This window comes from Chinchilla lanigera, unplaced genomic scaffold (assembly GCF_000276665.1).
Source record: "Chinchilla lanigera isolate Chin_1 unplaced genomic scaffold, ChiLan1.0 scaffold00058, whole genome shotgun sequence".
Lineage (NCBI taxonomy): Eukaryota > Metazoa > Chordata > Mammalia > Rodentia > Chinchillidae > Chinchilla > Chinchilla lanigera.
The window spans coordinates 3,228,239-3,252,519 of record NW_004955459.1 but is presented as its reverse complement, the minus strand read 5'-3'; the positions used below and the strand labels follow the sequence as shown (position 1 = coordinate 3,252,519).

Sequence of the window (24,281 nt, the reverse complement as noted above, 5' to 3'; positions counted from 1 at the left end):
TTGAGTTCTCCATACATTCACACTAGTAATCCTTTGTCTGAGGCACAGCTGGCAAACATCTTTTCCCACCTGGAGGGTTGTCTTTTCACTCTGTTGGTGGTTTCTCTTGCTGTACAAAAGCTTTTTAGTAAGATGAGATTCCATTTGTTAATTCTTTGTGGTAGTTCCTGTGTGATCAGGATTTTATTCATAAAGTCTTTGCCTACACCAATGTCTTTAAGAGTTTTACCTGTTCTATCTTCCAGTGCATTGAATGTTTCTGTTTTAATATTTAGATCTTTGATCCATTTTGAATTTAGTTTAGTGCATGGTGAAGGATATGGGTACAGATTGAATCTTTGGCATATGCAAAGCCGGTTTTTCGAACACCATTTATTAAAGAGGTTATCTTTCTTCCAGTGAATGTGTTTGGCACATTTATTAAAGATAAGGTCGTCGCATATGTCTGGAGTTGTTTCTGATCTTCTAATCTGTTTCATTGTTCTTCACATCTGTTTTTTTTTTCCAGTAGCACACTGTTTCTTTTTTTTAATCACAGCAGCTTTATAGTATAACTTCAAGTCAGGGATTGTGATAACCCCTGCCTTGCCTTTGTTGCCCAGAATTGTCACTACTATTCTAGGTCTCTTTGGTTCCAAATGAATTTTAGGATGGTTTTCTCTAATTCTGTGAGATATGCTATTGGAATTTTGATTGGAATTACATTAAATCTGTATAACATTTTGGAAGTATGGCTATTTTGGAAGTATGGCTATATTAGTTCTTCCTACCCAAGAGCAAAGGATATCTTTCCATTTTCTGATATCCATTTCAATCTCCTTTCTCAGAGTACTGTACTTTTCAGTGTAGAGGTCTTTTACATCCTTTGTTAGATTGAGTCCTAGTTATTTCATTTTTTGGATGCAATTGTGAAAGGTGTTGTTTCCCTAATTTCCCCCTCAGTGAGTTTGTTATTCATGTATAGGAAGGCTATTGATTTTTTAGAGAAGACTTTCTATCCAACTATGCTACTGAATTTGTTTATTAAATCTAGTGGTTTTTAATGAAGTTTTTCAGATCTTCTATTTAGAGTATCATGTCATCTGAAAATAATGATAGTTTAATTTCTTCCTTTCCTATCATTATTCCTTTTATTTCTTTCCCTTGTCTAATTGCTCTGGCTAAAGTTTCAAGGATTATGATTAATAAGAGTGGGAACAGTGGACATCCTTGTCTTGTTCTTGATTTTGGAGAGAAAGCTTTCAGTTTTTGTCCATTTAGTATGATGTTGGCTGTTGGTTTGCCTTAGATGGCTTTTATCAGACTGAGATACAGACCATCTATTCTGAGGTTTTTTAATCAGGAACAGGTGCTGGACTTTGTCAAAAGATTTTTTTGCATCTACTGAGATAATCATATTTTTGTCCTTGGCTCTATTGATACGATGTATTACATTTATTGATTCATGTATGCTGAACCATCCCTACGTCTCTGGGATGCATCTCGCTTGGTCCTAGTTTATAAACTTCTTAATGATTTGCTGCATTCTGTTTGCCAGTATCTTATTGAGTATTTTTGCACCTATGTTCATTAGGGAGATTGGCCTATAGTTCTCTTTCTTAATAGGCTCCTTCTCCAGGTTTGGTATTAGAGTAATGCTTGCTTCCAGGAATGAATTTGGGAGTATTGCTTCCCTTTCAATTTCATTAAAGCATTTGAGAAGTAGTGGTGTTAGGTCTTCTCTAAATTTCTTGTAGAATTGAGCAGTGAATTCATCAGGGCCTGAACTTTTCTTTGTTGGTAGGTTTTTAATTATGTCTTCAATTTCATTGATTGATATTGGATTATTTAAGATTTTTATATCTTCTTGATTCAGCTTTGGTAATTTGTATGTATATAGGAGTCTGTCCATTTCTTCTGCATTTTCCATCTTATTAGAATACAAGTTTTCAAAGCAGGTATAGATGATCTTCTCAGTTTCTACAGGGTCCATTGTGATTTTACCCTTTTCATTCCTAATTGTGTGGATTTGAATCTTTTCTTTCCTTTTTTGATAAGGTTGACCAAGGGTTTGTACATTTTATTTAATTTTTCAAAGAACCAATTCTTTGATTAATTGTTTCTTTCTATTTTTTTAGTCTCTGATGTGTTAATTTCTGCTCTGATCTTTATAATTTCCTTCCTCATATGAGGTTTGGGCTTAGTCTGCTCTTTTTCTAGAAGTTGGAGGTTCACCATTAAGTTGTTTATTTGCACTTTCCCTTTTCTCTTGATATGGCTATTCACTGCTATAAATTTCCCTCTTAGCACTGCTTTCATTATGTCCCATAAGTTCTGGTATGTTGTATTGTTATTATCATTTAAGTGTAAAAACTCTCTAATTTCTTCTTTAATTTCATTGTGACCCATTGGTTGTTCAGGAGGGTGCTATCCAATTTCCATGTGTTTATGAAGTTCTTGTGGTTTTTTTTGCCATTGATTTCAAATTTCATTGCACTATGGTCTGATAATATGCATGGGATAATATTAATTCCTTTGCATTTACTCAAGCATATTCTATGAGCTAATATGTGGTCTATATTGGAGGATGTCCCATGTGCCGCTGAGAAGAATGAACTTTGTCAAAAGCTTTTTCTGCTTCTATTGAGATGATCATATGGTTTTGGTCCTTGGCTCTATTGCTATGGTGTATTACACTTATTGATTTACTTATGTATGTTGAACCATCCCTACATCCCTGGGATGAGTCCCACTTGGTCATGGTATATAATCTTCTTGATAATTTGTTGCTATTCTGCTATTGTAGGCTGCAGCACTTTGTAGACATCTACTTTAAAGTAGACATCTACTTTATTCAAAAGTTTGGTTCAGTTCTAATATTTCATTTTTGATTTTTTATCTACTTGATCTGTCTTTCTGTGATAGTAGGGTATTGAGATCCTCCAGTACAATTGTATTAGTGTTTATGTGATTTTTTATGCCTATTAATATTTCTTTTATACAGTTGGGTGCACTGGTATTTGTTGCATATATATTTATGATTGCTGTCTCTTCCTCTTGAATTGTCACCTTTACAAGGATGTAGTGACTTTCTTTATCTCCCTTAATCACTCTTGACTTGAAATTCACTTTGTCTGCAAATAGAATAGCTACCACTGCTTTTTTCTGGGTTACTATTGCATCAAGTATTGTTTCCCATCCTTTGACTTTCAGTCTATGAATTTCTTTTTGAATTAAGTATGTTTCTTGTACACATCATATTGTTGGATCTTGCTTCTTGATCCATTCTGCCAGTCTGTGTCTTTTGATTGGTGAATTGAGACCATTAACACTGATGATTATAACTGATATATTGACTAATCCTTGTCATCTTATTTTTCTGTTGTTGGCTCCCTCTCTTTTTTCCCTTCCCTCTGTTTAATTGTTTGCCTTGCCTCATGGATTCATTTTGCTGGGGTTCATGGAATTGTAGTCCTTATCTCTTTCTAGAATGTCCTTCAAAAATTTTGGAGTGCAGGTTTGGTGGTCATAAATTTCCTCAGATGTTCTTTGTCATGGAAATATCTTATTTCTCTATCAGTTTTGAAAGATAGTTTTGTAGGGTACATTAATCTGGATTGAAGGTTGTTTTCCTTTAGAACTTGAAATACTTCACTCCAAGCTCTCCTTGACTTGAGAGTTTGTGCTGAGAAGTCAGCTGTGATTCTGATGGGCTTTCCTTTATAGGTGATTTGTTTCTTTTCCCTAGCTTTTAAGATCTGATTCTTGTGTTGAATTTCTGGAATCGTGACTATGATATGCCTGGCTCTAGATTTTTTTGATCGTGGCTAGTTGGAGTTCTACATGCCTCCCTTACCTGTATGTTAAATTCTTTTTTCTCTACCAGGGAAGTTTTCTGCCATGGCATCTGTGACTGTTTTTTTTAATCATTTGTGCTATCTTTTGCTTTTTCATTGACTCCAATCAATCTTAAGTTATTCTTCTTTGCCTCATCTAGAAGCTGCTGGATTGATTTCTCATGGCCTCTTGCTATTTTTAAGAAATCTTTCTTTTCACGATCTTTAACTGCAAGCCTGTTTTCTCTATCTGAGATCCTGTCCTCACATTGGCTTACTCTGCAATGGATACTTTCAATGGAATACTTATTCTTCTGGATATCTGCTTGAACCTGCCTTATAGATTCCATTCCTTTCTTATGCTGAGCATTCATTGTTTTCATCATTTTCTTAAGCTCCTCTATTTTTTGTCTGTATCTGCTCTAGAGTTACTAAGCATGGTCTTCATTGTGGACACCATCTCTGCAGTTATCTGAGAAATTATTTCTGATTTGATTTTTTTCTAAAGCCTTATTCAATTGCTTTTTTGTTGCCACTTGAAAGAGTCTGGTTGGGTGGTTTTTGGATTGTTCCACCTCATTGCCCCTTGGTTTGCCTTCATGAGCTAGAAGTCTGGGGTTACATTTTGCTTAAGTGTCTTCTCATTTTCTTTTCTTTTTTTAATTTTAATTCCTTGGGGTGATGCTTATAAATTGCCTATGTTGGGTTGCTTTGTTGCTTGTATTTAGGACCCTTAGGAAATTACTACTTCTCTGAAGTATCTTCCAGGTGTAGCTGGTTTTTCAGCTTTGAGTATTGCAAGATCCCACCTCTTCAATTTGTCGGGGATGAGAAGTTGCTTCCTGTTTGGCCCAGCCCCTGGTTCTTTGGCACTGTGCCACAGCTTCAGTGACCCCTTGGAACATCTCAAATGCTGAATTCCAGGTAACTCTACAGTGGAGGGTAAGTCCATCCACTTGTTCATTGTTATGAGGACCTGCCATTCCACCCTTCCTTTTTTGAAGGACTGGTCTTTCTGGCTCTGACCACTATTGTGATCATTAACAACAAAGTCTCTATGTGTTTCAAATCCCCCTAGTCTGATAATTAGGTCAACAATCTTTTCCCACACTCTTTTTTAGTTGTCCCTACCTGTCCCTTCCCCTTTCAGGTTGAGACATTTTAGCCAAGTTGTCAGCAACTTTGATCATCCCTGGGACACAACCAACACTTATAGCCATCCTAATGACTCCTTCCCTGTCCCTCTCCACCTTGCAGTTCCCATCATTTCCCCATATCTCAACACGTCTACTCCATTCTTGGCTTCATTCCAACAACCACTCACCATCCTTCTCAAGCCTAGCCACTCAACAACAATATCCCATCCCTGACCCAGCTTTATGGGATTTACAACCTATTATTTCTCATCTGTTGTGACATGGTCTCTGAATTCCCACTGACTCCCTTTACAACATGCCCATTCTCCTGGTACAAAAGGCAGGTGGCTTCTATAGTCTGGTACAAGATCTCCATACTATCAATCAGATTGTCCTTCCCATACACCCCATGGCACCTACCCCCTACAAAAAATTTTCTTCTGTCCCTCTGTCTACAACTCACTACTCTTAGGTTTAAAGGATACCTTTTTCATTACTCCCCTACACCCCTCCTCACAACCTCTCTTCACCTTTACCTAGACAAACACTGACACTCATCAGTCCCAACAGCTGACCTAGACTGTCCTGCCACAGGGTTTCTGGGACAGCCCCCATGACTTCAGTCAGGCTCTCACCCATGATTTGCTCTCCTTTTACCTCTTCCTCTAATCTCTTACAGTATATAGTTGAGCTGACCTCCTCTTCTACAGCCCCTCATACAAATCATCCCATAGAGGGCTGGGGATTTAGCTCAGTGGCAAAGCGCCTGCCTGGCAAGTGCAAGGTCATGAGTTCGGTTCCCGGTACCGGAAAAAAAACAAAAAACAAAAACAAAAACAAAATCATCCCATAGAGACACCCTCTTATTATTACAACATCTAGACTCAGAGATACCATGTATCTTCCTTTACGGCTCAAATCTCTTCCCCATCCATCACCTATCTGGACATCATTCTCCACAAACATACCAGAGTCCTACCTCCAGACCGCATCCACTTGATCTCCCAGATTCCAACCCCAATCAGCAAATGACAGCTCCTCTCCTTTCTCAGCATAACAGGATACTTCTGCCTCTGGGGTCCCACCTTTGCTCCCCTCACTAAACCCTTCTACAAACATAAATGGAGACCCCACTGAGCCCTTATAGCACAAGGCCTTTTCTCATGCATTTTTTCATACGTTAAGAGGCTCTGTTACTCCTAGAAATGCTCAAAATCACTAAACATGCCCCACTCACCTTCTCCTCATCCCATAATTTTCAGGGACTCATGTCTTTCTCCTACCTCTCACACTTTCTCCCTGCCCCCTTCCTATCTTTCTACCCTTTTGCCCCCTGGAACAGACAGAGGCTCACTCTACTTTCTGTGCTGTTTAAACCCACTGCTGGTCATGGAAACACCTTCTGGGAAGAAAAACATCAAGTCTTCCCTTGATGTTTGGCTAACTGTGGGTTGCCTGCCTTGGCCACTCACTCATGTTCTGTTATGGCCCTGAGTCCCAACTGCAGACATCTGTTGTGGACCTGGTTGCTGCTCTTATTTTGACACAATGGGCATGACAATTACCTCTCTCTGCTCTCCATGGGAAACTTTCCTTCTTCCAGTCCCCCTTTCTCCCCCTGCCAAGTCTCCTGCTGAAGCTGCCACAGCTGCTACCCTCCCTTCCCCCAGAGCCTCCTGCTGATCAGATGCTACCTCATAACTCTAACCCTCCTTTTCCTACCCATGAAGAATGAAGTTTTTCTCCAACTCAGGACTGGCAAATTAATTTCACCCACATGCCACAGGTGCAAAAGTTAATATATCTCCTGATATGTGCCAATACCTTTACTGAATGGATAGAACCTTTCCCACTGGCTTAAAAAAGACCTCAGCCATTGTCAACCCCCTCCTAGCACATATTATCCCCAGGTTTGTTCTCCCCACCTCTATTCCATCAAACAACAGCCCAGCTTTCATTAGTGAAATTACCCATGAGGTATCCAAGTCACTTGGTGTCCAATAAAACCTCCACACCCCCTACCAGCCTCAATTGTCCAAAAAGAGAGATAATGGCCTCTTCAAGGCTCACCTCACTAAGTTCACACTCTAGATCTATAAAGATTGGATTTCGGGGCTGGGGATTTAGCTCAGCGGCAAAGCGCCTGCCTGGCAAGCGCAAGGTCATGAGTTCGGTTCCCGGTACTGGAGAAAAACCAAAAACAAAACAAACAAACAAAAATAAAGATTGGATTTCCCTGCTCCAAATTTCTCTCCCTAACATGCAAACCACTCCCTGGGAACCTACAAGATCAAGCCCATTTGAGCTTTTGTATGGCCGCACCTTTCTGCTGGGGCCAAACCCCAGCCCAGGGGCCAGCCCCATCAGAGAATATATCCCAGTTCTGCAACAAGCTCGAAAATAGACATGACATGCTGCTAACCTTCTCCAGCCTTTTCCCAATACCCAGCCTTATAGAGATAGCCTGACTAACAAACTTGTCCTAAAGATATAAACCCCTGGACCCTCAAGTCTAAGTAGCCAGGACCCTTCCTGGTCATCTGCAGCACCCTGACAAGAGTCCATCTGTGTGACCCTCCCCAGTGGGTACATCACTCCTGAGTAAAGCTGTGTCCTGCTGATAACTCGCCTGACCCCTCCTTGTAAAAATTGCAAGTAATTTTCCCTATTTACGTCAGGCTGACCCAAATTCCAGAAGACACTTGAATGCCCTACCCTGGCCTATCCTGCCATTTCAACCACTGCTTTCATTTGGTCCACCTTGATCTTTCTTGATTCCACCCTCAGGCCCCCTTACTTTTGAGTCAATCTTATGTGGATAAAAGATTTCCTCTTTCAGGACACTCTGCGTGACTTCTCCCCAGATGGGCTCAAATTATCCTCTTCCTCTCTGCACTCTCTTGTCCAGCTAGCCCTCCTTTTCTTTTCGCCATGCCCCATGGTCATACCCCCGCTGCTCCCTGAATATTTCTACAGGACCCTGCAGTTAACTCACTCCTTGCTAAACCATTCCAATCCATCCCTAGCCAAGATCACTGGCTTTGTATCTCCATATCTTTAACCACCTATACAGCCATTCCAGTCCCTCCCCAAGTCTGAGTCCTTACTAACTTCTCATACCACCCCACCCTTCACCCCTGTACCATCGCTTCCTCCAAGAACTCTCAAGAACAACAAAGAGACAGGAATGTCACCTTAAGGTGTCCATGACACCCACATGTTCCACACAAAGAAGCCATGAAAAACAATGCCTACCTCCCCTACTCTTTTTTCTTTATAGCAATAGAGACAGGACTGTCATGCCCAATGGGTGAGGCTCTCACCAACAGTCCCTGCAGGAAACCACAGAAGAACAAAGCCATGTCCACTTGTACCACCCGTCCTGAGAAATGTGACCACACTCACATGGGCCCTGCCTGTTAGGAGAAGCACAACCACACTATCTCTGCCCCCAAATTTCTCAAGGCAACTTCACCTCTCCCTTTTTAACCCTTTGTTCTACCCTCACTTCCTCCTCATTCTACTCTAATCTCAGGCCACTCCCATAGGAGGGAATAAACAGCCATGGTTGCTGAACACAGAGCCCTCCCTAGTGGTCTCTCTCCTCTGTGCCTTTAACACTTATTCTGCATGATATGTGCAACACAGTCCCCACATGAGCACCATTACAAGGACGGCCACTGAAGCCTATATGTAAAAAGTCTGCAGGTACTTGTTAGACCTCTCAGCATTGGGAAGACCTTGAGACAAGTAATGGAGTGTTTGACAGCTGGAATACTACTGCCGGTGTGTGGAGGATCCCCATCTTCATGATCCTGTCTGTACACCATACCCAACAGGTGCTCTGAGCTATATGACCATCCAGCAAAAAGAAGCTATCACCCACAGTGCAGATCATCAGCTTTTGGTCAGACTTATAAAGTTCTGCAGATGGAACCCATTCCATTAAATAAGCCTTATAGGAAATATTCTGGTCAATTACTGATAAAGAATGTGGTGGGTCTTCAGCTCTAAAGAGGCCATTTGAAGATGGATTAGTGGATGATAAAGATTCCAATAAGATGAAACAAAACTCAAGGAAAATCCTGGCTAGTAAAGCAATAGACCTCACGCATTCACTAATGAGGCTAAATCAGTCAGGCTTGAGCTTCAGCGTAATCTCATCTCAGTCTGGCCCAGTCTGTGCCCCAGTCTTTACAATGTCTGCAGATATAGATGGCACGACTTTAAGAAGTAGCAGGACCATCCAAGAAAACTGCAAAATTTCACATAGCAGTGAAGTTACAGGCAATGGGACACCCAATAGCTTTGGTGCAGATATTGAATGTATGTGTTCTGATGAAAAATCAAGACAATGAAAGCAAAATCGGAAGTGCCTTCAAACTCAAGCAATAATACTGGAAATTCTATAACTGAAACCTCCAGTACATTCATATGAACTCAGGGCCTCATAGCAAGTGGCAAAACTCCTATAATGGAGCTCAGCGAAGAAAGAAGAGGCTTTAGGCATGAACTAATCTCAGAGACTGGTGGAAGCATAACAAGCGGAGATGGAAGTAAATGGATAGAAATTCAGAGGTGCAGGTCCAAATAAAAAAGTGGCAAAGACAAGCACAGCTTTAGCACATTTGAAGAAACTGTTTTGTGAATCCACTGCAGCAAAAAATAAAGATTCCTTAAGCAAAAGATGTTGTGAATAGTCATGTCTACAGTAGTCCAGGCAGTGAGGCAGAAGGGGAACTCTGATTCTGAGCTTTCCTTGGGGCTACAGCTGCTTCTGGCCACACAGTTCCAGGGTATGGAACACCATTTGGTTATAGCGCAGATGACCCTGCACATGGGTTCCCCAAAAAAGAAGCTGGGTATGAAATTCTCAGTGGATCCTGCTCCCCACTACTCATTCTCTTAGTAAATAACAGAAGCTCATTCCTACTAAACAATGTACAATATAGAATGTTAAGGAACGTTTTTTTGAGCACATTTGATCAAAATTATTTGTAAAGAATATCAGTCCTATTTTTTTTATTTTATGAGTTCTCTGAAGACAGTTCTCTGAAACTTGAAAACAGACCAAAAAAAAAAAAAAAAAAAAAAAAAAAAAAAACACTTATTGAAATGGTATCTCATTTCTGGAAAATAATTTTTATTTGAAATAAATTCTTATATTCTAGGAAAATAAAAGTCTAGCTGTTCAAAGTTCAAGTTTTAAGAGATTTATCATGTTGTTAAAATTAAATTTCTGAAGGATGTAGTCTCAAACACTGATCACAAATAGCTTTGTTGCAATATATACATATATACTTGATTTTACATATCAATATTGTATCAATACTGTATCGTACATCTATGATAAATTCATTAGTTGAAGCTTTTTTCTGTAGATTATATGAGATTTAATCTGCAAGTAAAGATATTTTATTACTTTCATTCTAATCTGTAAAACTTTTATTCTAACTCTATTGCCCTAGCTACACCTCCAGTACAATGCAACACACAGGTAGCAAGAATGCACATACCTGCTTTGATGCCAACTGTCAGGGAAAGCATTCAGTCTTCAAATATTAAATACAATGTTGGAAGTTTTTTGTTTTGTTTTGTTTTGTTTTGCAGATAGCCTGCACTGTTTTGAGGCTTCATCTATTCCCAGTCTTCTGAGAATATTTGTCATGAAAGGATATTGGATTTTGTCAAATCTTTTCTCTGGATCTAATGAAAAGAACACATGGTTTTTCAATATGGTGAATCATATTGACTGATTTTTTTGAATGTTAAATCAACTTCAGAATCTTAGGATAAAATCTAGTCATGATTTACTATCCTATTTATAAATCTTTTGATTTGCTAAAATTTTGTTAAGAATTTTTATAGATGTTTATAAAGGATATTGGCCTGCAGTTTTCTTCAAATACTTTTATCTTTTGTTATTAATGTTTCTTCCTAGGTTGATGGTGGGGTTGTATAGTTATCCATAAAATTCACTTATCTTTTTCTTGTCTGTAGAATTTGTATGGTAATGTCACTTTTTTCACTCCTGAATTGGAAGTTTGTGTCTCTTTTTTCCTGATCAGTCTCGCTGTTTTATCAGTTTACAAAAGCTAATTTCATATGAAAAATGTTTTGTTTCATTACTGTTCTGTATTGTTTTGTCTATTTTGATTTTATTACAATCTTCCTTCAGCTTGCTTTATTTCATTAGTTCTTCTTTAGTTTCTTAAACTGGAAGCTGAAGTCACTGATTTGAGATCTTTCTTCTTTCCTAATATAGTTTAATGCTATACATTTCCCGTAAGTACAGATCTGCTTGCAACACCACCACCACTGCCCAAACTTTGACAGAGTGCGTTCAGTTTGGTCTTCTCGTGTGGTGTCAGTCAGATGCTGCCACAAGAGGAGACATGAAAGTTTGTTATACTCATGGGTCCTAGAAATATGTGGCATGTCACATCATGCCCAGCCACATGGAAAAGCCAGAGAGTGCTCAGCCTGCAGGAGTGGCAAGCTCAGGCTAGTTTTTACTGGCATTGCCTTGGAAAAGGCACAGCAGATCAGGATAGATTCAAGGCACAGCAGATCAGATTTTAGGTTCGGCTAGTGTGAATGATTCTAATGCTATGTGAGTGGTCCATAGATGTCTGACACGTGGGACTGGGATAATTAAAGCAGCATATTGCTTCCCGGGGTTCACGGGCCAGAAAGAGGTGTGCTCTGGACTGGTATCAAAGGCATGGTCCTGACTGGGCTCTCACTATCCCAAAGAACTGGCCAGTCCCAGGAGGGATGGTCTGTCACCAGCCAGAAAAGGTTTTAAGAAGTCAACACTCACATAGGAAATTTAAAAATATAGTTTCATTTTCACTTAGTTCAAAATATTAATCTCCTTTTTTACCGTTTTCTTTTGTATTAAGAATTGTATTATATAGTGTCTGTATTAGGGTTCTCCAGATAAACAGAACTAAACTAAGGGGAAGAGGTGACTTTCTGCAAGAGTAGCTCTCATGATTATGGAGGCTGAGGAGTCCCACAATCTACTATCTGCAAGTTGGGGCCTCAGGAAAGCAGGTGGTGCAAATTCCAGTTAAGGCCCGAAGGCCCAGGAACCACAGGGCCAATGGTGAAGGTCCAAGAAGACTATGAAGGTTCATGAAACTCCAACACTAATGTCAGGGAGCAGTCACTGTCCTGGCTCGCCTTCTTCATCTTTTTGCTCTCTCTGGGTCCTTGACATACTAGATGATGCCCATCCAAGTCAGTGGGGTGGTCTTCTCAAGTTACTCTGCTGGCTCAGAAGCTCCTCTCTCATAAACAGCATAATAGACTCACCTACTAGTAATGCTTTACCAGCTATCTGGCTACCCTCTCTACCCTAATTAACATATAACGTTAATCATCCCATTTTCCAAAACTTGGGGTTTTCCCAGAGATTCCTGTTACTAATTTTTAATTCCACTGTGGTCAGGATATAGCTTGTATGGCCTGAGTCATTTTGAATTTACTGGACTTGTTATATGACCAGAGATTGGTTCTATCTTGATAAACAATCTGTGTGTATTTGAAAAAAATTATTATTCAGCTGCTATTGGGTGGAATATTCCCTAAATGTCAACCAGGTCACATTGGCTGACAGTACTGTACAAGTCTTCAATGTTTTTACTGGTTTGGTCAAGAAATCTACACAAAAAATTTCCTATAACTAATGAGTGAATTTAGCATGATTGCAGAATACAGTATTGATACATACAAACCAATTTGTACGTTTATATCCTAGAAACAAACACTTGGAAATTCAGAGGAAAAAGGAACTTGTTACATCGTTATAAATAACTGATTAAATTTAATTAAATAAAATTTAGACTTGGACTGAATTCCAATCCAGAATTGGACTTTCTTTGAAAGGATTACTGCAAGGCTGGGCCAAAGTTCAGTGGTCTGGTTGAAGAGGAGAATCTTAACAAAAGTTTGCAGTAATCTATTTTTAGCACAAAGGATGTTCCTACTTTTGGTTTGCTTTTTTTGATGCTGTGGATGGAACCCAGAGCCCTGCACATGCTAGGCAAATGTTCTACTGCTGCGCTGTACTCCCAGCCCACAAACATCCCTGCTAAGATCACAGAGCTCAGCTAAAATAAAACACTGTTGGCAGGCGAGAAAGCACAGAGCACAAGGGAAAAAATGCAAACACAGATGTGTGGTATTATTTGCATATCTCACGTACATGATGTGACAGGTGAGACTGAAAATAATGGTTATATTCAAGCCGGAGCACCTGCGTGCCAGCCCATCAGGGACATGACAGGCAGGGCTGAGGGGCCTCCACACAGCCTTGGGTCCAGCCATTCAAAACCACCTTCTAGTTGGGCCCCTGCTGCCATCTCCTGGGGTTGGCACCCGTCCCCAGAGGTCGGCTCACAGAACAGAGACTGTGTCTTGCTTAGAACGCCAACAACCCAGGCAGGGTCTGTGGCTGCTTCCTGGAACAACAGCCTTGGTGTGCTGGCGCCCACCGTGCAGAAATGGACACTGCTAGTGAGCAGCGAGGGAGCAGGGACCCTGCAGATTCTGGAGTCTCTTAGCATAGGCCTCCGTACTCCTCAGGTGGGAGAGTTTCTACTGGGACAAGCCTTCTCAGAATAGCCATTTCACCCTGTGCATGCCTGCCTTTCCCTGAGCAGTCCTGCCTGTCTTGTCTGAAACACCTTTTCTTTCACAGAAGGAACAAGAGAGATGCTCAAAGACACCTTTAAAGATAAAGGAAACATATTGCCTCCCAGCAAAATCCAAATCATATTTTGCAGGAGAAATAAGACGGTCCTCTCAGAGATGAGCCACCAGGAGCTGGGTGCAGAGGCTTTCTGAGGAGGTGATGGCTTTTAAGCGACTGGAGGACCAGCGTGTTGGGCTCCAGCCTGGAGGGAACAGGAAAAGAAGGAAGCCGGCGGGGCTGAAGTGCCAGCCTGAGTCCACCAGAGCTAACTGTGAACAGGGACTAGCGCCGGGCTGGTGCAAGCTCCCCTCCCTCAGGACCATGCCTCTCCACGCTCCCAAGGCCATTCCCCCACGCTCACCTCCATCCTGCTCCATGGCCCACTGCAAAGCACAGCCTTGATGAGGTGCTCATGCAGACACAGCCCATACCCACACCAGGAATAAATCCGCTGTGTACTGCACGATAGCCAAGTGTTTCATTTTTTTTTTTTATTCCATAGAACATCAAGACAAACACGCCTTAACTGGTACATACTTTTATGTACAGGAATGACCTACTTTCTAAAAAGTCTGATAATCCAAAAAATAGTCTTCTTTTATTTTTTGAAACCCTGGGTGATCCACAAAGGTTGAGCCAAACCTCTTATGAGTTTTGTTCAACACAGTCAAGCTACATGTTTAGACTGGTGTGGGCAAGGCTGCGGGAAGTATGCAGGTGTGGGAGAGAATACTCCCAACGCTAGCGCTAGTCCTGGCACCAAGGCTGCACTCAGGACCCCAGGCCTCACTTCCTGAAGCGCTTGAAGAGCGGGTGCACATGCTTGGTGGAAGGCTTGCTCCTGGACGAGTGGTACTCCATGTACACAGTGTCATCCGCCCCGGACATGGAGCTCATAGTGCCAAAGCGCCGGGATGCCTGCAGAGGAGGGGACAACCCAGCTCTCAGTTAGTCTCACGGGGGAAGAATACATTTATAAAATATATAATAACATTGAATGCATTTTGCTATTTTTAAGCAACGTTTACTGTCTTAGGCATTATTCTAAACATTTTAGATGTATTACCTCATCTAATCCTTACAACCACTGTAATCCTCACTCTATACAAGAGGGAACCAAGGCACAAAGAGATTAAAGACCACACAGCTCATAGGAAACAGGACTTGAATACAGGCAGTCTGGCTTGAGACTCAGAGTCCTTTTATTTATTTTTTTGAGACAGGGTCTCACTATGTAGTTAGTTCAGCCTGGTCTTGAATTCACTATGTAGCCCAGGCTGGTCTTGAACTCATACCAATCCTCCTGCCTCAGCCTCCCGAGTGCTGGGATTACAGGCATACATCATCATGTCTAGCATCAAAACCCAAGAGTTCTTACCCAGAATGCTACACAATTTTAGTGACAATTTCTGAACAGCTTTTTTTAACAGGGCAGAAGTCCCTTAAAATCCCTGGGATACCCCATAATATGCTTTGAATCAAGGAGAAAGCCAGAAAGCCCCAGGGTTAAGCTGAGCCTGGAGTTAAGCTGGGCATGGTACACTGCAGCTATAGTCCCAGGTACACCAAAGGCAGAGGTTCAAGGATCCCTTCAGCCTAGGAGTTCACGGGCCATCGGGGGCAACATGAGACCAAACTCAAAAATTAAAAAAGCAAGTCCTAGGCTTGAGTCCTGGCTCTGCTTCCTACTGGGAGACCCTGGGCAAACACTAAATGTCTGCCTCAATGAACGCATCTATAAAATGGGGATAATTACATCTGTGCTGACAGAGTGTAAACAGAAATTAGAGGTTCGTGTTTGGCGCAAACCCACAACACGACTGACATCAGATTATAGGGGAAATATGCAGGCAACACTGGTGCCATGCCTGCCACAGCCTGACCTTGTGGGATGGGACTGACTAGATGGCACCTTAGGGCCCATGGCTGCAGGAAGCTTCCCTGGGCTTCAGCGCAGACCACTTCCTGCTGGCGGTAGGAAGGCCTCAGGCCGGAAGAACGGCTGCACCTGCCCAGGTGACGGCCGCTTCCTTCTTGTCTTGTTTGAACCACTGCTCACCTTCTGGCTTTGCTACCAACTATATTCAAAAGCATCCGACTAAGCTGCCCTTCTCTCTTTGAAGGACCTGGCAAGAATGCTCTGTAATGATGCTTTCATTACATGTATTCCACTGGCCTGGAACATGGCCAGCACTCGGTAATATAAATGAAAGGTTAAGTATTTTTAGAGAACTACACATTCTTCAAAATAAATACTGAAGCTATTATATGAGTTTATCCTCAGACCCATCTTATAGGCTAGAAGGCTCAGCTGTATCACTGAGGGAGGAACCAGAGGTGGGCTGACTTGCTTAAGCCTAGCAACCTGTCACTCACAGCTGCACCCAGCAGCCTGCTGCAGACAACCTGCAGTCACGGGTTTGCCCCCCTGGGCTTCAACATCAAGACTAACAAATCCTCATTCCAGACTGTGATATAGACTAGCAGGAGACCAGTTGCAGTCACTGTGATCCCAGCTATGTCCAAAACCAGGTACATAAGGGGCGTGCACTAAAAGGTTATTAAGGTTGTTTCTATTATTCTCTTCACATTTTCCTGTTTTCTACAAACCCCCAGAGCTCACATGCACACAGGGCTGCATGTGCGTGTGTGTGCATCTCAGGGCTGTCCTTCAGGAGCACTGATACCTGCAGCCTCACCCACTCGCTCACCTGGCTGGATCTGGAGCCAAACTCTCCCGCCACCACCTCCTCCTCTGCATCCAGGTCAGTGGCTGCCAGGACTTTCTGTAGGAGCTGCTGCTGCTCCTCTTTTGTGGAAAATGCCAACTCTTCCTCCTCCATGCCAGCAAGCTTTGTGATCACCTGCAAACCCAACAGCAGCTGTGTGTCTGTCTGTCCTCTCCCCTCAGCCTGTTTCCTCCCAGGGCTATTCATTCTGCTCACTTCCTTCCCAGCCAACCAGGTGGCCAACAAGACAGTGCTCCTCTCTGGCATTCCACGAACGCTCCAGGAGCGGCCTGTAACAGGGCCAGCCTAATGAAAGAGCAGGGAATCTGGGGGGATCTGCTTCCTGCACACAGCATCTAATGGTCTTTTTCAGAAGATCGACAGGAACTCCAGTGGTTGTCAACTACGCTGTGTGATTTTCCTGTCTTTCCCGAGGTAAGGGCAGAGAGACAGAAGGAAAGGTAGAGGCTACGCCCTTTGACAAGGACGCTTCACCACACTGCACTTGGACGCTGTGCTACCACTGGGAGTGAATGAAGAATAATGGCAAGCTGTCAAGAATTATTAGCCAGATTTTCTGTAAAGCAACACAGAGAAGGCTGAGTTTTCACATCTATAGGGATCACTTACTGTAAGACCTACCCACCCCTGCAGAAAGCCACTTCACCCCAATTATCTTCATGATGTTAATTAAAAGAAAAGTGCCAGCAGTAAGGATTTGACCGAGTCCTTCAGGTGGCCAGATATCCGGAGTACAGACAACAGCACCTGCCTGCTGGGCTCGACCACTCCAGGTCACCACTCTCAGGACTTCCTGGCTGCTCTGAGCAAAGGCAGCACAGCCAACACAGATTTGCCTCTCCCTGGGCTGGCCTTCTGAAGAGTTAGCCTGCAATGCTGCCATGCGAACAGACTCACGCAGATGGGTAACAAGTCACAACACAGACCCTCTAAAATCTGAGCATCCTGTCCTCTAGCACAGCCTGAGAGGACTGAAAAGTGTCACTGCCTCTGACTAGAAGGACAGAGGCCAGATGACCTGGTCCTCTGTCTTAGGCTACTAATGGAAATGTTCACCAATTCCTAAAGAGACATAACTGAGGGCTGCCAGCACAGCTCAGTGGTAATACAGAAGAGGCCTGGATGCACATGTATGCACACGGCATGTGCACATGCACACACGCATGCATGCACAAAGCATCTGAAAAGGTAGCCTTTTGCCAATCAAAAGCCTGGGAATCAGACGTTCTAGCAACATTCCTTTAGTGGAGCACAGGGGGAATTTTCTTTCCCACAAATGAAGTTCTGTGGGACACGAAGTCCTGACATAAACCTCACAGTTATGACAACCTGAAAGAAAGTGCCCCCTAGAGATGGTGGGAGGGGAAGGGGAAGTAAACAGAATAAAGATGTGTGATGTACCTGTGCCAACTCCCCAGGATGAATGTCATCATTACGTACTGAAAACATGAACTAATACAAATGTTAAAAAGAAAGTAAACGCCTTAGCCAACGAATGTTAGCCAAGCTTCAGAACTACCAAGCTATTTAGAGCCCTGGTTTGCAGTATGGGATAGCTCTGCTGTCTGGACAGCACACACAGGAATGCTGAGTGGTACCTCCCAAGAATGGAGACCCGAGGCTCAGACCTGCAGTACTGGCCACAGGCCTTTAACACCTCAGTTCTGCCAGGCTAGCACATTTTTCATTAATAACTAGTGCTGTCCCTAGCAATTCATGCAGAGACAAAGGAGTCTGACACTTGGCCTCTGATTCCTTAATGTACTTGCCTACTAAGGCTTGCCCCAGGCTGATGGCCCGCTCTTCCCACAAGGCAATACTGAAAATGTCAGGTGGGGGGACCTACCTTAAAGCTGTAACCCTGATCAACCAAGAATCTCTGTCGCTTGGTGGAGTAAGCCATTTCCTGTGTGTCCTGGGACACCAGCGAGTAGAAGAAGGCATTGTATTCCTCTGCAACCATCCCTGTGGGAGAAGGCAGGGCAAAAGATGCCATTAGCCACAAGAAGCCAAGACTCTTGGATCTCAGGCTCGAAAGCAGTACTGGAGTAGGAAAGCTCTGCGGGCAGGGCACGATCACCCTGACTTTCAATAAAGCCTTTTGTGCTTCTAAGAACACCAACAAGGAAGTGAAGAACCAGGAAATATGATCTGCAAAGCACACCAGACAGGGGACTGCTATCTAGAATATACCACAAACTGTCACAACAAACAAGACAAATAACCCAATTATAAAATGGGGCATGAACCACTGATCACCAGCACCATTAGGGTCACCCAGGAACGCCAACCAAAACCACAGTGAGCTATCAGCTTGCCTCCCCCAGACAGTAGACTCAAAGAGATAATGTCAAGTTGTGAGAGAAACTGGAACTCTCACACCCTGCTAGTGAGAATGTAAGATAGTGCAGCTGCTCTGGAATACTGTCTGCCAGCTCCTCAAATGTTAAACATAAGAGTCATTACAGCATGATCCAGCAATTCCACTCCTAGGTACACATCCAGGAGAACTGAAAACATCCACACAAAAATCTGTGCATGAATTTCATAGCAACATTATTCCAAGAGCTAAAAAGGCAGAAGCAACTCAAGTGTTCATCAACAGAGGAATGGATAAATAAAATGCAACATGTTCATAACATGGATTATCTAGCAATAAAAACTAGAATAAAGTATTGATATGTATGGATAATCCTTTTAAAAACATTATACTAAATGAAATAAGAGTCACAGAATATGGCTCCATTTATATGAAATGTCCATAACAGACACAAAGAGACCAAAGTAGTTTAGTGATTGGGAACAAGGGGCAATGAGGGCTGGGCACAGTGGCACACACCTATAATCCCAGAACTTGGGAGGCTGAGGCAGGAGGATCACTGTGAGTTTGAGGCCAGCCTGGGCTAGATAATGAGTTCAAGGCCAGCCTGAATTGCATATCAAAACCCTGTCTCAAAAAGACCAAAAAAGAAAAGAAAAAGAAACCACTAAGTGTACACTTTACGCAGATTACAGGCATTTAAGTTTCTGCTTTTAAAAACATAAACAAGATAGCTCAGAGAGAAGACCTCTGTTACAAGAAGAATTATTACAGAAAATATTTTAGGTTGAAAAACCTGATCCTTCAAGAATATTCAAGCATTTCTGCTTTTCAGTTTAAATGCCAGTAGCTTAAACATCTAAAACTGCCCCGGAGTCCAGCATTTGTCTCACATGAGCTCACAGATGCATGTGCTTTTGACTTTAATTAGAATTCCATTTTCTTAGTGAAAATGCTGAGGCTCAAACAGCCTTTTCACCAAGAAAATGGAATTCTAGTTAAAGTCAAATGTGTTTTTAAACTAGCTTTGCTCTTTCATATGGTGAAGAGTATGGAATAAGTAATAAATTACTTTCATATTTACTAATAGACTCTATTCCTTGTCAATTTATAAAAGTCTACTACTGTACTTATAAAAGAATACTACTGTATTCTATATTATATAAGCTCATTCTTTTTCTTTTGAGACAGAGCCTTCTTAAGTTAATTTTCTTGTTGTTGAGACAAAATACCTGACACCCAAAGTTAAAGAGGTAAAGGTTTACTTAGCTCACAGTTTGTGGAGGTTTCAGCTCCTACTCAGCTGGCTCCAAGACAGGGTGGCACATGGCAGAGAGGCATCCATTCATGGCAGTGGAAGACAGCAAAAGTAATAAGCAAGAAGAGAGGGAGACAGACCTCTTTCTGTCTCTTGTATTGTATACAGGCTACCTAAATCCAGCAGTGGACCATGAATCAATCACAAACTCTAGATTCAGCTGCCTCTGTAAAGTCCACCCCCATGGCCACATGAGGCTTCAGGGGAGGGACATCCAGACAAACCATAACAGAGCCTCACTATGTAGTATTGGTTGGCCTTAAACTTATTATATGCCCCAGGCTGGTCGCAAACTTTTCGGTGATCCTCCTGCCTCAGCCTCCCAAGTGCTGGGATTACAGGTGTACACCACCATGTCCAACGATATAAACTCATTCTTGTAAAAGTCCTACAAGATAGGACTGTTACCTCACCCTCATTTTGGGTGGGACCAAAACCCAGAGGACAGGTAACTTGCCAAAAGTCACACATTTAGTCTGCTGCTGAAGTCTATGCTATTTTGATTGTTAGCCCTTTCTCCATATTAACTATAATCAATAAGCTGTCTCTGAAACATATCTGCATGAAGTATCCTGCTAATCTTGCCATTTTCAAACATCCTAGCAGTACAGATGCCTCCTGGTGCAACAGCCAAATGTCTTGAGGACAGGCCTGTGTCCTTGCCATAAGAGGTGCCTGGTCCCAGAAGGAGACGTGACCATCTCTTCACAGCATGTCAGTTGCTACCATGCCCCACAATGGGGCCTAGGGTCCCTTTTACTGAAGTTAACACACAAAGGCAGCCTGCACCTCCTAAATCAGAGCCATGGCAGCAGCACCTCACCCCTCACTCCACTGCCCTGCCCATCCCTGCTGCCAGCTACACCTGGGTAGCACAGGTTATGAGTGCTACACTCATTCCATGGCCAGCACATGCCCTGCCAAACCCTCTTTCTCCTTGCTGGAGATCCACAGCAGCTTTCAACAACATCATGTCCACCGTGGCCCTTCCTTGTCTCCTCCAGTAAGCCCTGTGGTTCCAACTGCCCCCTTCTGTCCACCAATACAACTTCCCAGCCCAAAGCACACGTGTGTCAACTCCAGGCCACTGCCCAGAAAAAACCCCACCATTCACCCTCATGGCCTTAGAAATAATGAGGGCCGGGGGCTCTCGGTCCTTGCACTGGGACTCCCTCCCTTCAGTGTCTCTCCAGCTCCAGGACAGAGCTCCCCTCTGGATATGCCTGTGGCTCAGCCGGCGTGGCCTGCCCACCCCCGCACAGCAACAGAGGGAAGACCCTTTACCTTTTTTGGCTCGGAGCACCCGCCCTAGTCGCTGTGCCTCCTGCCGCCTGGAGCCACCATGTGAGGAGATCTGAATGAGGACATTTGCTTCAGGCAGATCAAATGATGTGTCACCTACCTACAAGAAAAAATATTAACTGGTGTAGAATTCAAAACAGTGTATTTTTATTTATTTATTTTTGTAGTGCTGGCGGGTAGAACCCAGGGCCTTGGGCATGCTAAGCACACACTCTACCACTGAGCTACCTCCCTAGCCCTGGCCTAAATTTAAATCAGCTCTGCAGATAAGTGAGAGACACTTCTCTCCACACCAAGGTCCTTCTGTGGCAGGCAGGATGAAGCAGTGATCTCAGACAGGCTCCCTTGGACACAGAATGAGTCTCACAGCCTGAATCGTACCATCGCCAATCCGACTCTACAAGGCTCACAGTGCTGGGTGCAAGGGCGACACACGCACCTGCAATCACTCTTCCTTTGTTTGGCTACAGAAATAGGTCTGTGAAAGCCACCCATACTCTTATCTGATGACCACTGAGACCAGCAGCAGTACATGTAGGACAACGTGATATGGGCCACTAACCTACATAGAGTCCTGACAGCTGAGTGCTCTCCAGCATAGGAGTCCAGCCATGGAAGTTCCCAGCCAGCTCAGCCACATCACCTAACAGGGAGATCTTACTTCTTCTGGGCCTCAGGGGTGCCTTCACCTGAATGACTTCTAAACATCAGGAGACAACTCCATGGCAGAGGAACGCCACTCCCCAGTTGGGCCTGGATCCACTAAGGGAGCCGAGGGCCAGGACAGAGGAAGCTCAGCTCCAAAAGAGAGCCTCATCCAAATTCCCATTTCCCACTGCCCATAGGCACCAGCACCAGCCCCTGGCCCAGCACTTGGACACATGGGAATGAAAATGCATGTGCTAAGTTCCCCCAAACCAACATCAACTCACTATCCAGGAATCAGTGCATTCCAGACCCTCCATAGTGCTACATCCCTCACCCACGCCCATGTGCCATACAAACCTTGGATATGAAGATGGTGTTGATTTTGGGGTTGTGCTTGAAATTTTGGAGAATTTGCATCCTCTCTCCCTGGGATGTAGGCCCATAGATATAAGGTCTAGAGAAAAAGCACAGAAAGACCACAGATCACGCCTCAGCTACCTTGAAAGCATAGCCAAGGGAAAAAGGAGCCCAAGCAAGGTCCTGTCTCATTGGAAGCTGTCCGTCAGCGGGATACCAGAACTGACTGTAGCCACACCCTACCTACACCCCAACATCCCACACTCTAGGTCCAGACCCATCACTCTCTTCAGGATTCCCTCCTTTCTTTCTCCATTGAGTTTTTCCTTCTTCAACATCTGTCCTCCAGGCACACAGTCTATACAAAGCAGGATCCTCAGTTTTATGAAGCCCAAGTAGACACAGCAAAGAAAACATTCTTAGGTCCAAACAAAAGGCTGGCTGCAACTGTCCCCTAAGGACACAAGCATCCTCCCAGAAATTAGCAGAAAGGGCAAAGGCTAAAGGCCCTTCTACAACACTAACTTCAAACTCTTTTCTTCAGATTCCAGCTCCCTGCCAGAGGACACAAACCTACCACACTGACTGATGGCCCATGCTACCTAGGAGGCCACAGCTTTGTTTTTTGTCTTGGAATGCATCACTGGCTGGCTTGGGTGACTTCCCAAGGTCAGAATAATGATGATGATAATTATAAGCACAATGAGGACAGGTGCCAGATACCCAGGCCTGCCTATGCCTGCTGGGTAGGTACTCTATTTTAAAAAAATAATCCATCCTGCCAGTGCTCCTCAGAACCAAAAAGGCAAGTTTCATGTTTCCCAATATATACACAGGAAACTGGATCAGGAGCCTGACAAGGTGAAGCCCAAATGTAGTTATCCCCAGCCCAGGCATAGCAGTACCCACAGCAGCATCCATTGAGGGGTTAGAACAACCCCTGTCCTGTGGGTGGGCAGGCCTGGGCAGGTATACACCCAGACTGCTGGCCTCTAGACAGCCCAGCATGAGCTGCCTCCCCTAGCAAGGAGAGTGTCCAGGGCCCCACCCCACATGAAAGTATGTCTATGTGTTGTGCTGTGAAAAAGCCCGGGAAGCCACACTCATCCGAACAGCCTGTCTCCTGATACCTGGGTTTTCAGGTAGTTTTTTCTCTCCCCCACCATCAGGTAAAGCTCCTTGCACAGCGGCAAGGAAGGTTTCTGAAGGGTTCTCCCGCGTAGGAAATTAACAAAGGGTGACCATCCCTCAGTGAAGAGAATCAGGGACGAACCTCTGGGAGAGGTGCTGGTAACTGCAAGTGACCAAGAAGCAGGAGAAGGTTCAGAGCAAAAAAACTCCTTCCCAAGGTCACATGCTCCTAAGAGGAGAGGTTGGGACCCAAACCCAGTGTGACCCCAAAGGCAGTGCTCTGCTCGCTACTCCACACTGCCTCTCACCCTGCTGGTCTGTCCTGCAGTGCATGTCAACGACAGCCGTCTGCTTCTTAGAAGGCCGGGAGGAAGCTCACAGACTTCTCCCAACACAGGGCATCCATTAGAAGGTAAGAAGAAAGGCCTAGGATCCACACAATCACTTCAGAAGGAAATAAAAATAAAACATTTTCTACATTTAAAGGACAAGTACAAAAAAGAAAAGGTTACAAATGAAAGTTGTAACTATCATTCTATTACACACAAGACAGATACAGTTGCTGCCCTTCCCTGTGTTAGGCTGGCTCAGCACTGACAGTGCCAGGTAAATTAACCTCCCCCACAACAGATGTGCAGGAGGCTGCAGCCAGGAGCTAGCCGCGGGTGTTTCACTGGCCGGGAGTCACTTGAAGAAGGGTCCTGGGGGAGGGGCTGGGGATTTAGCTCAGCGGCAAAAGCGCCTGCCTGGCAAGCGCAAGGTCGTGAGTTCGGTTCCCGGTACCGGAGAAAAACCAAAAAAAA

The 24,281-nt window shown here is 43.7% G+C and overlaps 1 protein-coding gene and 1 pseudogene across 3 annotated transcripts in view; one reads left to right on the top strand and one right to left on the bottom strand.

Annotated features, from left to right (window-relative positions):
• The window catches only part of LOC102006747, an 18,667-nt pseudogene extending 5,085 nt beyond the window's left edge, over nucleotides 1-13,582 (top strand).
• Nucleotides 13,583-14,118: 536 nt separating this feature from the next.
• Ercc3 (excision repair cross-complementation group 3) overlaps nucleotides 14,119-24,281 on the bottom strand; it is a 27,466-nt gene continuing 17,303 nt past the window's right edge. For 2 of the 3 annotated variants that reach the window (XM_013521085.1, XM_005397616.2), the window contains exons 11-15: nucleotides 22,348-22,444; nucleotides 21,325-21,442; nucleotides 18,249-18,367; nucleotides 16,364-16,516; nucleotides 14,119-14,570 (exon numbers count right to left, since the gene is read on the bottom strand). In XM_013521085.1, the coding sequence (XP_013376539.1) occupies nucleotides 14,439-14,570; nucleotides 16,364-16,516; nucleotides 18,249-18,367; nucleotides 21,325-21,442; nucleotides 22,348-22,444 (619 nt within the window). In that variant the 3' untranslated portion in view covers nucleotides 14,119-14,438. Of the gene's footprint in view, nucleotides 14,571-16,363; nucleotides 16,517-18,248; nucleotides 18,370-21,324; nucleotides 21,443-22,347; nucleotides 22,445-24,281 lie in introns of those variants that run through there. The other variant, XM_005397617.2, reaches the window with a different exon arrangement.